The sequence below is a fragment of the Cydia fagiglandana genome, chromosome 2 (genome assembly GCF_963556715.1).
Source record: "Cydia fagiglandana chromosome 2, ilCydFagi1.1, whole genome shotgun sequence".
NCBI classification, from domain to species: Eukaryota; Metazoa; Arthropoda; class Insecta; order Lepidoptera; family Tortricidae; genus Cydia; species Cydia fagiglandana.
In genome coordinates this window covers 19,003,486-19,021,109 of record NC_085933.1, presented here as the reverse complement: position 1 = coordinate 19,021,109, position 17,624 = coordinate 19,003,486, and the positions used below count along the sequence as shown (strand labels likewise).

General features: G+C 37.2%; 1 protein-coding gene and 1 long non-coding RNA gene across 3 annotated transcripts in view; one reads left to right on the top strand and one right to left on the bottom strand.

The window, feature by feature from the left end:
* LOC134678125 (chaoptin) overlaps positions 1-17,624 on the top strand; it is a 63,396-nt gene that overhangs the window by 30,534 nt on the left and 15,238 nt on the right. For both annotated transcript variants that reach the window (XM_063536586.1, XM_063536578.1), the window contains exons 2-9: positions 3,322-3,398; positions 10,368-10,457; positions 12,274-12,478; positions 12,847-13,017; positions 13,420-13,628; positions 14,059-14,213; positions 14,684-14,786; positions 15,239-15,439. In XM_063536586.1, coding sequence (XP_063392656.1) covers positions 3,396-3,398; positions 10,368-10,457; positions 12,274-12,478; positions 12,847-13,017; positions 13,420-13,628; positions 14,059-14,213; positions 14,684-14,786; positions 15,239-15,439 — 1,137 coding nt within the window. In that variant the 5' untranslated portion in view covers positions 3,322-3,395. The remainder of the gene's footprint in view (positions 1-3,321; positions 3,399-10,367; positions 10,458-12,273; positions 12,479-12,846; positions 13,018-13,419; positions 13,629-14,058; positions 14,214-14,683; positions 14,787-15,238; positions 15,440-17,624) is intronic.
* LOC134678305 (uncharacterized) overlaps positions 1-17,624 on the bottom strand; it is a 154,146-nt gene that overhangs the window by 133,259 nt on the left and 3,263 nt on the right. The gene's annotated exons all lie outside the window — the stretch shown is intronic.

Here is a 17,624-nt window from a genome sequence, read left to right as displayed (position 1 = left end):
GTTTCAACCTTGAGCCCTGTCGGTAATTGCCAACAGGGTGGTAACACGCTACATAGTAATTTACTACGCTTACGAGTTTTCCTTGCTTAAAAAATAAGGTCACAAAAATAATTATATCTCTCAATCTCAAGACTTCCAGACGATTTCTCATAACAATATTTAGGCACATAGTCACTATATCACCCATGCAATGTAAGTATTATGGATGGATTTATCCACGTGATAAAATAACCGTCACTTTTTAACAACGGGTAATGACAGTGACGGGCGCCGTTTTAACACATTGTCACGTAGACAAGAACAATCAATCATATCCGTGCTGGTCAGGGCCTACTCAAAATCTGCCAAACTGTCGCTTGATGACTGTAATAATATGGTATAGTCGAATAAGCTCTTTAGATAAAGGTGTGAGGTGAGGATGGTGACTGACTAGCAAGCAAGAAATTAAGTCACGTAACAAGTTTCCAAACAGAGTTGTATTACTTGTTTTGTTATCCTAACAGGAAATAAACTTAAGGATATTCAACAATCTTCATTCAAGTGGTTTTATTGTAGTCGTGTCAAAAAAATGTAAACTGCAATTGATTGGAAACCGGTTGGATTTTCCTCATAGTAACTATATTATATGACTGACCACAGCAGCTACGCAGCAATATAAACAACCATTCATTCAAAGCTAGCTGATCTTTGAGATAAGGCCTAGTAATCAATTAAGTACCATAAGCACCATAACCTTCGTGCAGTAATCTATCTAGGTATAAATGGAGGCACATTCCTTTGCATCAATATACAAAGGAATTTGCGTCCATTCTAAAATAGAACTTATAATTTTATAAGCGCCTAGTTCTATTATAGAGCAATTATCATTCCAACACTATACGTTTCTAAAAGGCATTAGCTTGCGCTAGCGCAGTGGTAAACCTGTCAGGAATAAGAAGGTATTTCTTTTACAAGGGATAGGGCAAGGTTGTTGTATGATAGGTACCCCGGCAAGCGAGAAATTTCGAAATTGAACCATGAGTGTAGCGAGTAATTCAAAAAGTAAAATCTTGAGCGTTGTGAGGTGAAACCCAAAAAAAAAACAAAATGACGCTTCTTAGGCGGAATCTGTAACAAACAAATCAATTTAAAATTTAATCCTTAACGCCAAACTTGGCCTAGGCACTTATTTAGTTTTAAAAGCACCTTAGGGGCAGAAAACGTGAATGATCACAGATGACACAATTTGTACCACCTTTGTTAACTATTGTTTTGAATCGTAGCAAATAATGCGAAACGAAATATTAAATAAAATAAACATTATTATACGAAATATAAATGACGCTGGGCACCCTGTATAGAGCACATCATTGGCGCGACTGTATCTCATGGCGAGATAGACTATCCGTATTTTTCTAACTATGTTAACAAAAAAGGGACGGGTAGTCTACCTCGCCGCGAGATAGGTACTGTCGCGCCAATCATGTGCTAGCCTGGCTGTATCCTGTACATTTTTATCACTACACTTTATAAAACAAAGTCACCCACCGCGTTTGTCTGTTTATATGTTCGCAATAAACTCAAACTACTGCACGGATTTTCATGCGATTTTCACATATCAATAGAATGATTCTCGAGGAACGTTTAGGTGTATAATCTGTTAAGGTTTTGTGTAACCCATGCGAAGCCGAAGGCGGCTCGCTTGTATTTTATATGAAATATGAGGACATATATATTCGTTACAATGTGCGTCCCATCGGAAATTACAAAATATAAAGTGTACTTTACCTCGTCATTCACGGAACTAAGAATTACCCCATAAGGTTTTATACGCCGCGGCCGGCCCATTCCACCCTACTCACAGGGCCCGGAAAAATAACCCGCCATGACATTCCTGTCATGAAACCTTTCCAACCCGACCAAATACACAATTAATTTAGCCGAAACTATACATTTCTGTTGCATTGTTGTAGGTAGTTAAATTATTTTACTGGCAGCTGTATTTATAAATGCTAGCATTTATACTACGTAGGTATATATTTTTCATGTCACTAGGTATTTGATCTCTATAATAATTATGATATACATATAAATATTATAATACTAATTGAAAATACGCCTTGAGGACTAACACTACGGCGTTACAAATCTTTAAAAAAAAATCCATTTGTATTAGGGGTCATCCATTAATTACGTCACACGAATTTATAGGTTTTTTGACCCCTCCCCCCTACTTGTCACACTTGGTCACATTTGGCAAGCCCCTCCCCCCTAGTGTGACGTCACATTTTTTCCACGAAATCGCCAAATCGAATTAAGTATGTACCTAAGTATTATTAATATTTTATCAAAATATTTTTGACGATATAAATATTAGTCATTTTATAACCCAAAACTGCTTAGGAAAGAAAAGTAAACGAATAAAAAATATTATTGTTTTAAAAACTTGTTATTTAAATGTACAGCAAATAAAATAATTTAAATAAATTTTCGGTTACTGATGAAGTTAAAGTGACGTCACAAAGTTTGTGTCTCCCCCCTCCCTCATGTCACAATATGTCACATTTTCTTGACCCCCTCCCTCCCCCTAAACGTGTGATGTAATTAATGGATGACCCCTTATGTGACTGTTTGTGTTCTAAATAAAATAAAAAATTAAAAATGCAAACTTTGAGCCGTTATACTTAACGAATCAATATACTTCAAGTATAATCTCGGACTTAACAATACTAACCCGGAGAAAACAAGTATAAGCTTTATATACCTAATACTGTCGGGGCTTATTTTACCTACACCTAAAAAAATTGTTAACAAAATAACGTTGATTTAATTTTAGCTTGTAAGTGCGCTCATATTTTTAATGACGTCATTATAATTGAAGATAAATGCTGCCACTAATTGACTCGTACCTAAATTATTTTCTAGATAATTTAAGTAGGTGCCCATTTAATGAATTATGACCTGAATTTAATTACTTGATTAAATACTTAGAAATTGCAAATTCCTGAAAAATACACACACATGATAGATTCTCTACAAAACTTCTTTTCAATATTTTTTTTTTACCTTGTAGCGACTGCGTTACATGGACAAGCAAACAGAATGCTCACAAATAACTGAACACGACACGACTTATTTTCAATATCTCTGTGTTTGTCTGATTGCATTTAAGTTTACGTACAGATATTTTTAGGCGCTGTAGGTATATAGCACTGATTAATTTTTTTGCGACTGTGCGTAACCCCGCTCTTCGGACCACCGACAACGATATCTTGTGATAAATATAATGTTGATTTAATACATATTTTTATTTTTTTATCTGTACATTTGTTTTGTCCGCAGTGGCCAGTCGCATTGAAGTGAACGCCTGACCCGAATGTAGCGGTTTATGGAGGAGTGCACTTACTTCGCGAATCATGGTGAGTGCTGTGGTAATGTTACGATGAGTGACATAGGTGCCAGCCGTAATTCAACTGTTTATAGTTCACTCTTACTCTAGTTATCGATGAGTCATTGGTGACTGAAGCTTTATTTTATTGTCAGGTACAGTCAAAGAATTAAATTTCCGACCCAATTCGTAGGTACTTTGTTACAGTGACAATCAATATGAAAGTCGCTAGAAACCTCATACTATTATCACTGTGACAGAGTACAAATGGGAAGGAAATTAAATTCTATGACTGTACATTGATTGCTCAAAATAATTCTGAGGGCCTAGGTAACTTACCTTACCGCAAAAAAAAAACAACATTTCGTGTTTCGCGGTAGGCTTTTCGTATTTTACAATAATGCTTTTTTTCTAGATTTCAAGGTTCTGCCCGGAATCATATAAAGAACTCGTTACTAAGAGTAAAATAACATATTAAATTTCTCAACTAGGTACCTACATATTATTATAAAATGTGAAATACGGTCTGTGGTGATAGGATGTAAATTCACTTGTTATTAATCCAAGCCCAGGTACACAATTAGATTTTCGTATTCTATGTCATGTGACGTCGTATAATAACGTATGTATAAATAATTTGTGACTATCAAATAAAGCGTTCTGAATACACAATCAGTGTACCACGAACAAACACAGTAGGTACACGGGCGGTGTACACAGTAGGTAGGTAATGAGAGAATTGTTACGTTTAATTGGAAGTCTACATAATATATAAACTCGTTGTTATTGGGCCGGTTGGAATTAAAGGGTCATAAAATCGTATGAAGATGGCCGATGGGGTCGAAAAGTGCTCGAGTGGACACCACGGACTAGCAAGCGCGGCGTAGGACGTCCACCCACAAGATGGACGGACGACCTTGTTAAGGTCGCTGGAAGACGCTGGATGAGGGTCGCTTCCAACCAGCACGTATGGAGGTCCAAGGGGGAGGCCCATGTTCAGCAGTGGACGTCTTATGGCTGAGATGATGATGATGATGATGATGAAAATCGTATGGACGTAGTTGTTACTACGTACAATTAGCATCAAATAGATTGTATCAGCAGTCAAATGGGAAAAAATATCATAACACACATCTGTTACCCTAGAAAAGTGTTCAGCTACTATTTGACTTTGACTTTTGACTATAATTTGACGCTGACTGTATGCAATATCTGAACATGCTTTCTAGCGCCTTTACAATAGAGGCGTGTTCAGATATTTGTGAACGCCTTGGCCGCTCCGATATATCCGATGGCGACTGTACAATAAAGCTGAAAGCATAAAATAAAATAACTTGTGTGATTTCAGTGTTATTTAACTGTAAAAAAGTTATGTATTTGTTTTCTGGATGTATCATTAGATTCATTAGTATCATTTCGTAATATAATTATGTTGCATAGGCAGGTACAATATTCGAAATAGATATTTTTATATGTACTCAAATTTCAACATCAATTCAAATTCTGTTGATATATTTCCGCATCGAACACAATAAATTCAATAATTTTGAAATTTCACAGCACCCCGAGGGTGGAAATATCTCTTCTCCAACCGCAATACCCTCAAATATAACCGGATTGAACGCTGTCTCGTTTTAAAGTCTAGTGGGGCTACCGCGAACTGCATTCGACGTTTTGCCTCTCTGTCGCACTTGAAAATTCGTACGTAGGTGTGACAGGGAGACAACACGTCGAAAGTAGTTCGCAGTAGACCCTAAGTTTATAGCGGGTTCCATTTTGAACTCTGTGTCTCATACAACTAGGGTCGTCGTCGCAATTTGCGTGATTCAGTGTTAATTCAAATAGAACGGGAGTATATTGGGCCAATTTTCCAGCCAGTTGAGGCAAACATGAGCATCATTCGAGGCCATCATTGTTGATTTAATCTGTGCATGCGGTTTATATACATATCTATTAGTGGCAGGTAATACCTGTACAACAGAAATTATAATATAATATAAGTAATACATGTCAAAATGTTTAATTTATTTCATCATGTAATAATATTACTTCGATAAAGATAAGTTAACTGTACAGTTTAAGTAAGCCTCACTGAAATTTCAGTCCTGCTGCAACTACTTATTATTCATCAGTAAGTAGGTATTCAATTTTTATAAAGTAAACGCATGTTCAGTTCACTCAATTTATAAAAGATTATTTAAGGTTTTAAGATTATATTCTAATATAAATTATGTTGTACACAGCACTAAGCTTCGATAAAACCGCAAGATAAATTTAAATGATGAAAGTGGTTTTCTTAGGGAAAGTTCTAATAATTAAAAATTTAAAATGAGGAGAAGTGGAAATAAGAATCCATTATAATTATAAGGAAAATGTAAAGAGCTAAAATCGTTAAGGGGCTCCCCCACGCCAATGAGCTTCGATCTGAATCTCTTAGTTTTCTAATGTTTTTGTAGCTTATCATATTAACAGCAACGGCTTTAAGCAATATAGTATCCCATATTTACTTAAAAGTTCATTGTCTACGAGATATTTGGCATCAAAGTTGAACAATTTTAGGCTAAAAAACTGGTTTTCTGGCCATAACTTTTGTGTTAATTAGTTTAAAATTAAAACCTTGGACACGATTTTTGAGACTTCAAAGACGAACCCAAATATGTAGATTTAGTACATATGTAAGATCCTTCACTGCAAACGAGATACGAAAAAAGTGTTTTTTTAGACAATGTTTAAAAACTTCATTAAATATAAGTATTTTTTTTTTCAAAATCCGTTGGACAAAACTGGAGATAAAAGATTGAAGAACCGATAACCGTTTGTCTTATAATTCTATCTGTAGTGCAAAAAAAGAAGATACGGTTCAAAACTTGTCAAAAATCGGTGAAAACCTCGGGTAGCCCCTTAATAGAATAATAGTATTTTAAAATAAACAGTATAAACACGCAACATCGAATTTATATAATCTGCACACAGGTTTAAAAATTAAAGCAAAAGTCTGGGGACTGGACAGACACAGCTGCGGTCTAGGTCGGCTGCTGAAACATTGATAATGCAGCGCAGGCACGGCTCAGCTCCTTTATGAAACCTAACATAATGCAATAAAACGAAAACTACACATAACGGCAAAGAAGAGTGTAGGGTATGCTACAAAATGCTATTAATATTTTAATTTTCTAAATATGAATAATTTACAAAATTTTGTGAATCATCCATACATGATTGTTACCTTTAGACGCAAAACCTACTGAAGCACTGCTTTACTGCTTAATTTATAAATACAATATACAAATTTTTGGGTTGATATTGGGTAAAATGAAAAGGTCACGTAAAAATCTAAAATGTGTGTTTTGGGTGCTTTCAATTCCAGATACTCTAATTTATATAAACTATCTAGATAATAGGTTTAAACAAACTAAGTGTAGGTATGTGCAAATTTAAAAGGTATTAATCTTAGTCCTGAATGACATTTTATTAGTTTAAGTACTACCCTGTTCACATTAGGCCTAGGCACTTATTGCCTTTCACACAAGCCCCGTAAGATTTAAAGTTGTTTTCATTACTTTAAATAAATCCTGTGTAATTTTACTTATTGACTGTAACATTTTACATGATAAGTACATACAAAAATAATTATAAAAATGAAGAATTTTAATTTGAATTCTTCCGTAAAAGTTCGTTAGATCCGCCGCCTAATAAAATGCGGCGCGGCGGAGGCTGCCCATTCATTTCGCAAGCTTTTCAGAGCCTCACCTAATTTATTCTCTTCATGACTAACATTTCACGTAGAGGTCTACAGAGATGAAAAATATTTATATAAATATTGCTACACCAGTTGAAACTGTATTTTAATTTTAACCTAGATAAAAAAAAGGAAAGCTAATTAGTACATTTGTCATTGTTTCGGCTGATACCTAAGTATCATGTCATTCATGCCCATTTTAGTTCTAGTTTAGTTCAAATTGAACAATATTAGGTATTTACCTAATATTGGATGTCACCATTAGGTATTTACCTTATTCATAAAACTTTACGACCTGATTTAGTTAAATTATTTTTTATCCCTTTCTCACAAATACATAAGTCAAAATGACAGATAAAGAGAACGATTCATAGCTATTTCAGGCCAGTAACGCATTAGTGAATAACGCCAAAAGAATTTACCTACTCGTACTATTCACCAATACAAACTTGAATTTCGTGTGATTTTGTGCTCATTATTCGCTCATTAAAGTCAGCGATATGAAACCCCCAAATAGAAGCGCGGTTGATTTAAATCAACCTCACGGAATCGGGCCGTCGAAAGGTCCCCAATGTCCTCATTGAGCGGCGGGGCATAATTAAATATTCATTATCTTTCCATATTTGTTTAATAATAAACTTCGGCGCCGTCCTGAATTTAATATTTAATGTTTCAACCGATTTCACGACCTATATTCTACAATAAGTATATAAAAGTTTAAATATTCAAACTCACACAAACAAGAACATTGCTTTTGATCACTTTTTTGATACACTTTTTAGCTTACGTTCATTATAACATGGTGACAGTATGTATTATATTATTAATATCAAATAAAAAACAAAATAAAAACGTTATACCCGTATTTGTACAGAACCCTCCGTTAGCCGGTTTTTTATTTATTTTTAACTTATTCTACAATAATTAATCGTAAATTATTTACACTAAAATACTTGTACCTACCTAACCCTTTACTTACCCTAATGCGTACCAAAGTAGATACCTAGGTACCTATAATTTGTTATATCTATGAAATTGTTTTGAATAGGTACTCGCAGAGAAAAATAATTATACCTAATCTTCTTCTTCTTCCTGGCGTTATCCCGGCATTTTGCCACGGCTCATGGGAGCCTGGGATCCGCTTGACAACTAATCCGATGATTTGACGTAGGCACTAGTTTTTACGAAAGCGACTGCCATCTGACCTTCTAACCCAGAGGGGAAACTAGGCCTTATTGGGATTAGTCCGGTTTCTCACGATGTTTTCCTTCACCAAAAAGCGACTGGCAAATATCAAATGATATTTCGTACATAAGTGCCGAAAAACCACACCTCAAAATAATCATACCTAATCACTGGTATGTTAACCGTCAATATGATTGCACTGCACTCATGCCCGGGTCGGCTGTTGAAACTCCGCAGCTCGAACGAAATGAGTACCTAGAGTAGAGTACTTGTAGAGGCGCGCGCAGGTTGCAGTGACCTTGACCAAATGGGTGCTCGGTGACCTTCTGCATAGGGATGTAATGTGCAAAACTTACATCGTGAATATTTTAATCTGCTATGATCTGTCTGTCTCTGTCAAGGCTCTGCAAAAAGTATGTATAGTCTGCCGTATTCGAACTTCAAGATATTCACAAGACATGTACTAGATACGTTATAGTTTAGATATCAACTAGTTTTCTTTTGCAGCGCAATTCGGGTAACCAATGTCACTTTTACGTTAGCTAGAGTAAGATATCTATTAGATGTGAATTGGATCTCTAAGTCATATCCTGTGGAAATCGTTCAAGAGTATCTCCAGAATCGCGCAAATGTCAAATTTGACAGGTTAGATCTTAAACATATCGTTATCGTATCTTGGTGATGTCTAAAAGATATCTAATAGACGTCTATTTCAAAATCCGAATCGGGCCCAGTGTCTGCTGTAATAATGACTATACGATTATTTTTCTTCGTATTTTCACGGAAACGTGCGAACGTGCCTTGCTATTTCAGTCAGTTTCGGTACAAAAAGTATAGAGGTTGACTGCAGTAGCATGACAAAATAAATATGAACGTTTCCGATAAAGTACGATATATAACAATTATCGTCTGTAATACTATGTGCCCTACAGTGGCGTCTGACGGTTACATGCCGCCTTAGCAATTTGACGGCTGGCGTTAATTTTTAACAAACGTCACCGATAATTTGCATGCGATTTGCAATGCAATACATAGCTGTATTTGATCGATAGATTGAATTCGTTGCTTCTACCTGTCTTGGTATTGCTGACTGGCAATTAACTAAAATCGCTTGCAATTTGTTGCAAAATCTATAGACGCCTTAAATTATACGTTCGATAAAAATGTTAGTAGCAATATGTATTTTAAGACTCACAACTGCAGTTTTAACTAGTAGTTTTCTATTATTCTAGGTCTCTGTGATCAATTCTTATTACGAGTATGAAGAAAGTGGACTAACCTACTGCTTCTCCATACAAACGTAGTCTAGTCCCCACTTTGCTCTCTGGATACCTGTTGACATTATGTAAAATATTTTTTCACAGTTTGACGACTATCAAGAAATTTGAACTTAAAATAGAATTACATAAGGTTCAATTTTTTAATAATAATATTTATTATTTATTTATAATAAAAATAGCTATCTATATTTTATTGAATACTACTTATATGACATAAGAGTAAAATGCACGTCATCGGCTACACGCTACACGCGTAGCACGTAGCTCGCGCTGGCAGTTAAGACGAAACAGGAGCTGAGTTTTAAATATTTTAGGTAAATATACCCGTCTCGCTAACGGAAGCGGCACCTAAAAGTAGTGCGATAAGGACAAGGCGAAAAATCCTGCGTAAAAATCTCAAAAATCGAGGTTTCGTACTCCTCTGTTTCCTCCTCCAAAACTTAACCAATCGTAACCAAATTTGGAAATCTAAATGATTTTGAAATTATCTGTGTCGGACCGTTTTGCTTTTTTGGCTAATTGATATCAGTTTTGAATGCCACGCCTCTCATTGCGGCATAGTCAATTAGGCCATTTTTGAAGGGCTCTAGCGCCTTAAAAAACAAAAATATCAAAAAAAGCAAAACGGTCCGACACAGATATTGACAATATTAATCTGTGTTGAAAAAATCATTGCTCTAGCTTATAAAACCAAGGAGGAAAACGAGGAGTACGTTTGTATGGAGAAATGACCACTCCTGTTGGCTCTTAAAATAAACCAAGTAAAACTAATGATATATCTGTGTGTTTGTTGCAGAGTTTGATGACGATCATCAAGTTCGGGTACACTCTAGTGGTGGTCACCCTCCTGTTGATGATATGGGCCTCGCTATCCAGAGCATTAGAGGTAAGTCAGACTTAGTATATATATATAGTAACATAATATAATATTTAAATATATACTTAACTCTCAATATTATCTTGTAGGTACTAAAACATTCGGTTATTTTAGTAACGGACGTAGTACAGCCTAAACCGTAACTTGAAATTTTAAAGATACTTCGTTTTCAAATGTGGTAGAGATCCATTTTTTTTTATTTGTACTATTACGGGATGAAAATGGGATTGACAGGTTTTAATGACCCTTTTGTGTGGTTCGTTTGCAGACGTTTCTATCCAATACAAACTTAATTGAAAAAATAACCTTCACACTTACTGTGGCGGCCCTAATGTAGTGAAATATTACTGCTGTACAGTTTAATATTCACGCAATCTTCCGCGCTTTAATGAATGAAATGACCTTGCGCCCGACCCGTCGCATTTCTACATATAGGTAAGAAAAAACATGAATGAACCTTAACAATTTGCGATTGCTGGCGATGGCTGCGATGCGATTTATATAAAGATATATTGATATCAATTTTGATCTGATTTAGACATCACTCGCTCGTATGCTATATAGTATATATATATTTGTGCAATCGAGTTGCTCTGCGAGTAAACATGTTAATAATATGAAATCAATAACAGATTCATAAAGTTCGAATGCCGCTAACTCTACCGCGTAGCACGCGGGTAACCGTTTGATATGCGATATCAAGGTAAGCTGGTATCAGGCTACGGATACATTCATATCACTACATAAAACGTGAAATGAAAGCGGCAGCAATGAACTTAAGAGGAAGAGGTAGCAATCCCTAATACTACTTTACAACCCCCGTTCAAATCGTGGAGCAAACTAATACCTACAATAAATATTACTATATTACACTTACCTACGTGTATTATACGTAGCAGTTTGCAGTGTTGTCAGATATCGAGTCCATAATGTCCACACACACGAGCTAAACATTTCTGGATACAAAGTACGGCACAAACATTTACAATTACCTAAACCAAAGAATCTGAAAAACCTGGAAAAATATTTTTTGCCACTAACGCAAGACGCTAACATGACATTCAACAAACAGACTAGTTTTTAGTTGGCAGGTCTGAGGATTTCAAAAAGTTTGTATATTTTTTCTCGACTTACGGCGCGATTCGGGAAATGTATTAGACAATGGACATTCACTAGATATGAAATAGTAACGATATGTGACGTTCCACGACAAAAGGTACCCTATGACCGTTGGTGCTTACGCTATTATTAACGCCGGTCCAATATGATTGCGGCCATAAGGTACCTTTTGTCGTGGAACGTCACGTATCGTTACTATTTCATATCTAGTGAATGTCTAATTCATTTCCCGAATCGCGCCGTTAGACATTAATCAATAATTTTGTATCTCAAGTTCCCCTTTTAATCCCATTGTATCCTGACAACTTGCCGAAAAGGACTCGTAACTTTACAGCCGACAAATTTATTATATTGTTTGTTTATTTTAATAGCAAGGACTACCTATTATACCTAAGTTATCTAACTTATCCTTACTTTACTCTTTGGTAAGGACTATCATATTTCTATGTCATGTCACATGTGACACCTCGGAGTAATTAACAATTGTTAATTACTCCGAGTGTGACACTAACGTCAAAATGTCCTGAAATGTCATATCATTGATAACAAATTGAGTTTTTCGTGATTTTGATGAGAAATAATTAGTAACTAATAATTGTGTTATGGCACAACACTAACCGGCCACGCAGCAGGAAACTCCCACTTAGGTACTTCTTAGGAGTTACTTTTGAACTCCCTTTTCAACTTTATCAAACAATGTTTCCAGCTCCACGTAGACACGGGGCACCCGCCGTGCCTGTTCCAAGCGCTGTGCACGTGCTCGAAGCCGGCCGGAGACCTCGGCATCGTCACGTGCAAGAACGTGCCCATCCTGCGCGTGCCCGCCGCCGTCAACAGCTCCAAGGTGTTCACGTTGCAGCTGACTGGGAACAGGATTAGAGATCTTGAGCCGCATTTCTTCCAGACAACTGGTATGTTGTGGTAATGATCCTTGCACATTGACATAGATATCTAGGGACTGGCTTTACGGGCAATAATAATAAGGCATGACAAGGACCAGTACAGCGGTGTGACACCGCTACCACGCGATTGGTTGATGAGTTCGCATCACGCGCGCGATTGTTTGACGAGTTCACATTACGCGCGCTATTGGTCGCAGCTAGTTGCGTTAGACTGCACGATTGACTAAACGTCGTGAGTAACACCGCTGAACTAGTATTATTTTTAGCCCGTCCTTAGATATTATACGTCAATGTCCTTGCACTATTGTGTAGTTGTACTTAAGCTGCGGCAGATTATTAGTTTTTTTTATAACTGACTCAAACGTATTACGTTACAGGACTATACAGACTGGCGATAAATCGGAACCCCCTGGAAACGATCCAGGAGGAGGCGTTCTACGGGCTGGACAATACGCTGTGGGAGCTGGAGCTCAAACATGACGGGCTTACTGCCGTCCCGAGTCGCTCCCTGCGGTATCTGCAGAAACTGAGGCTGCTAGACCTCACCGGTATGTCTAACCTCTCAGTTAGGTTACCTTACTACAACATAGAAGAACCCAGAACCCGTTGAAGACAGGTGTACTAAAGAACAACATGTTGGCCATCATTCCGATCCGAGCCGCTCTCTGTATTTTTTGGAGAAGCTAAAGACTCCAATTCCACTTCCAATTCTTCCACTTTGACTTTTTTTTAGAAAGTATGTAATGGAGTCCTACTTAATATTAAAAACTCCATACCATTCTCATAAAGTGTCAAATATCCTATATCAATGGCATATTTCTTATATTTGATCGTTCAAGGCTTAGACATCGACATAAATTAATTTATGACTGAAACTAAATGACTTAAATATTGTTAAAATTCTTATTATGGATCACCAACTAACACATTACCTTCCTTCACTTTTCCAGGTAATGAAATCACAGACATATCAGGCGACAACTGGCGAGGCTTAGAGAACACGCTACAAACCCTGGTGTTGGCGGACAACTCCATCGCCAACCTGCCGGTGGACGCGTTCGCCGGGCTTCCCATGCTCGAGACTCTGGACCTTCGAGGAAACCACTTAGCGATCATCGAGGCCGGCGTCTTTAGAGATGGCATGAGCAGGCTTAATAAGGTAAATAACACGTATAGTGTTCGCCACGTTAAATCAAATCGGAGATCGGCAGATCGATCAGGGATTGCTGGAACTCGTAAAATGACATGCAGCTAAATGTTTATTGACTGACTGAATCTCTTTTTAATATCCGAGTATAACTAATAAACAAAATAATAAAAAAAACCTACGCTGTATGCCAACAAAATCTATTTTATACCAAAAATGCCTTACATTATTTTGGAAAAGAGCTGATAGTGATAATCTTCAAACTGCCAGGTCGATTTCTATAAAACATACCTAATAACCACCGCAAAAAAACACGCCTTCACGTAAAAAACCGCATTGAAATCGGCCCATCCGTTGGAGAGCTACGGTGCCACAGACATCAGACAGGCAGACATTGGCTGGCATTGGCGTCGGGGGTTAATAATATGATTTCTCATTACAGCTGTTGCTCGGCGACAACCAACTGAGCTACATTCCCTACGAGGAGATAGCACCCCTACGGCAACTGAGAGTACTGGACCTTTCCAGCAATGTCATCAAGCAAGTTCCACCGCTGCACGACATTAACGGCGTCAGACTCTCTTTAGATGTCTTAAAGTAAGTACTACTATATTTAATTAATTGCCAAAATCTTTTATTAGCAATATTTGATTAGGTGTAAAATAAATTCATAAATCGTCGGGTGACAAGCAAAAGTCACTAACTAACACCATTGAAATTATTGGACAATAAACCGCCTTACAAGTGTAATAAAGTGCATTGTTACTTTAATTTTTTGATAGTACTTAGTGACTTTTGCTTGTCACCCGACGTAATAATTTGCCATAGAAAATGAATATAAACAAACTGGTAGATTAACCAAAAAATTGCTAAACGTTAATTTCTGTAGATTGCAACCGGGATAAAGTAGTAGAAATGGACATTGGACATAAATATACTCGTACCATTTTGGGGATGTAACTATTTGGAGGCAGCATATAATTTAACCTATAAGCAGTTTGTAGCAACACTATCTCAGGGCCAAATATAATCGTATCAGACTTTAGAATCCTCCTAATATGTTTCAGGTTAGACAATAACGTCATCAAGATGCTGAATCCCGGGTCATTCAAGAATTTCTACGTTCTCAACCAAACATCACTTGATGGAAATCCCATTTATTCCCTTAGGGTAAGTTAAGAACATATTCGATTCGGAATATCTCATGGTCACTTAATAGTAGAAGTCAAACAATTATTCTGAAGTACTTGCAGCAACGAAGGGAGAAAACTAGTGTAACATGAGTTAGAGCTGAGTTGGACGGAGATAACCAGAATAGACGTAAACCTCCGCTGGAATGATTGAATAGAAAACCATACTGATATCGTAACATCAGTAAGCCTATGTTTCGACCAACCATGATGGCGTTGAGGATAACCTGAAAACGTTTAGTTGGCCTGTGGAGAGAATAGACAAATGTTCGACAATCGATTTTTTGAACAGTTCAAGGTTGAAATATGATGAATTTTCTATTTATTAAAGAAAATTTATGCTGTTGTTACCGTTAGCTTTGTTTTTAGTTTCCTATATACTCGTATATTTGATTTAATTACCTGCTTGAATTTTGACGTATGATATTCCAGGAAGATGCTTTCCGTAACGCAAAGATACGGACCCTGTCTCTCCGTGACTGCGGCATCACGGAGCTCTCTCCGGCCGCCTTCGCTGGGCTGGAGAACAGTCTGCAGAACCTCGACCTGGCCGAGAACAATCTCACCATGATCTCCAAGTTCATGCTGAACAAACTTGACGCGCTTCGGTTCTTGAACCTTAAAGAAAATAAGGTGGGTGTTAATTAAGTAAGTAGATAACTGTGGTTTTGATTTAAATCAAGTTGACATCAACATTTAACTGGGCGAGTTTTTCGAACTACCCACACTTGGTCTTGTTTATCAATGGTTTGTAAACTAGGGATAGTTGTTATCACTCGATTGACATACAACACTCATGATTTATGGTTTTAAAATGAATAACTATATTTTTTTCACGATCGCTTGAAATGTATTAGTAGAAGAGCCGGCCGCAAATTTTCTAACCGACTTGATACCACGATGAAATACACAATGGGAAACCATAAAAGTGATGCTAAGTCCGAATTCGATAGTCTGCCACGGCGGAACTTGCCGAAAGTACGAAAAAGAAGGCCACTTCCGGTGCGAAAAAAGGGGGCTGATTTAACCCATCTGATACCGAAATAATAATTATGGCAGCAGTTAGAAATTTACATGTAGACACATAAAAGCGAAGTCTGCCAGTATTTTTTTAGCCGGAAGTGCTTGGCAGACGCTCTCAAAGGTGGCCAACGGGACCCCTAATTTAACCCATCTGATACCACCATGAAACCAATTCCAGTCGGTAGGTATGAACCCTCATGTCAGGAATATATAAGTCTGCCAAGGCTATTCCTGCCGAAACACCATGGCAGACGAGATTATGTAAGCAAGGTCGGCATCGGTTACCCTACACTAACCCATCTGATACCACCATGAAACCAATTCCAGTCAGTAGGTACGAACCCCCATTTTAGGAATATATAAGTCTGCCAAGGTTTTTCCTGCCGAAACACCTTGGCAGACGAGATTATAAGCAAGATGACCATCGGTTACCGTACACTAACCCATCTGATACCGCCATGAAACCAATTCCAGTCGGTAGGTATGAACCCTTATTTCAGGAATATATAAGTCTGCCAAGGCTTTTCCTGCCGTAACACCATGGCAGACGAGATTATGTAAGCAAGGTCGGCATCGGTTACCCTACACTAACCCATCTGATACCACCATGAAACCAATTCCAGTCGGTAGGTATGAACCCCCATTTTAGAAATATATAAGTCTGCCAAGGTTTTTCCTGCCGAAACACCTTGGCAGACGAGATTATAAGCAAGATGACCATCGGTTACCGTACACTAACCCATCTGATACCACCATGAAACCAATTCTAGTCGGTAGGTATGAACCCTCATTTCAGGAATTTATAAGTCTGCCAAGGCCTTTCCTGCCGAAACACCTTGACAGACGAGATTATGTAAGCAGCATCCGCACCCGAGGGATCCGTATTTTGGAATTATACAGATTACGGACATTATTAATAGCTGTAGGCTTATTTATTACTTTATGATTATACATATTTGTATATTATTATGTTATTAATAAAATATATTTATAATTTATTAAACCTAAACTTAATACATTGGGAATTCATTACCTGCTTACGGCAGTAGTAGGGATTAGTGGGTGAGTTCTGGCTCACTGAGCCAGGCCAACAGTCCCTCCCCCTTTTTTTCCTTGTTGAGGCCCTGCAACCTTGCCTTGAACCCAAACTAATGTCATTGTAGCTCGAATCTAACCTAATCTATTTTTATTGTTTTTAAAATATTTCAATTATCTACTTTTGCAAAGTTAAATGTTGTAATCTCTTTTTCGCAAAATGGAATTTTAATGTGACTTTAATGTATGTGCAGTCTACTTAGTAATTGGGTTTAAAGATATAAAAACACACATTTTATTTCCTATCCTAAGTATCCTATCCTAAGTTTATTCAAATAATATTCTGAACATATATAGTAACATCATTACTTATTCTGTGTACAGTGGAGAAAACGAATGAAATCATGCAATTTGATTTTGCTATTTTTAAATAAAGAGTAACCAAACAGTATTTTTCAGTTGTTGGTAATGATACCATCTCTTACAATTTCTCTTCATGAACATTTTATGATACCTAACCTTCCAGTTTTCGCCCGAATCAATCAAAAAATTCACCAACACCATTTACACCAACCAAATAGAAAACGGGTCCGTGTCCGAATTCGCGATCTCGAGTCCGGGTCCGCGTCCGGGTCCAGGTTCAGGTAGAAGTCGAATTCAAAATCTTGCTTGTTTTGCCAGTGGGGTAACTTGCTTAACAATCAATTAGAAAAAGACAAGTCGTCGAGGAGTTCCGTTCTGATCACAACCAGCAATACCA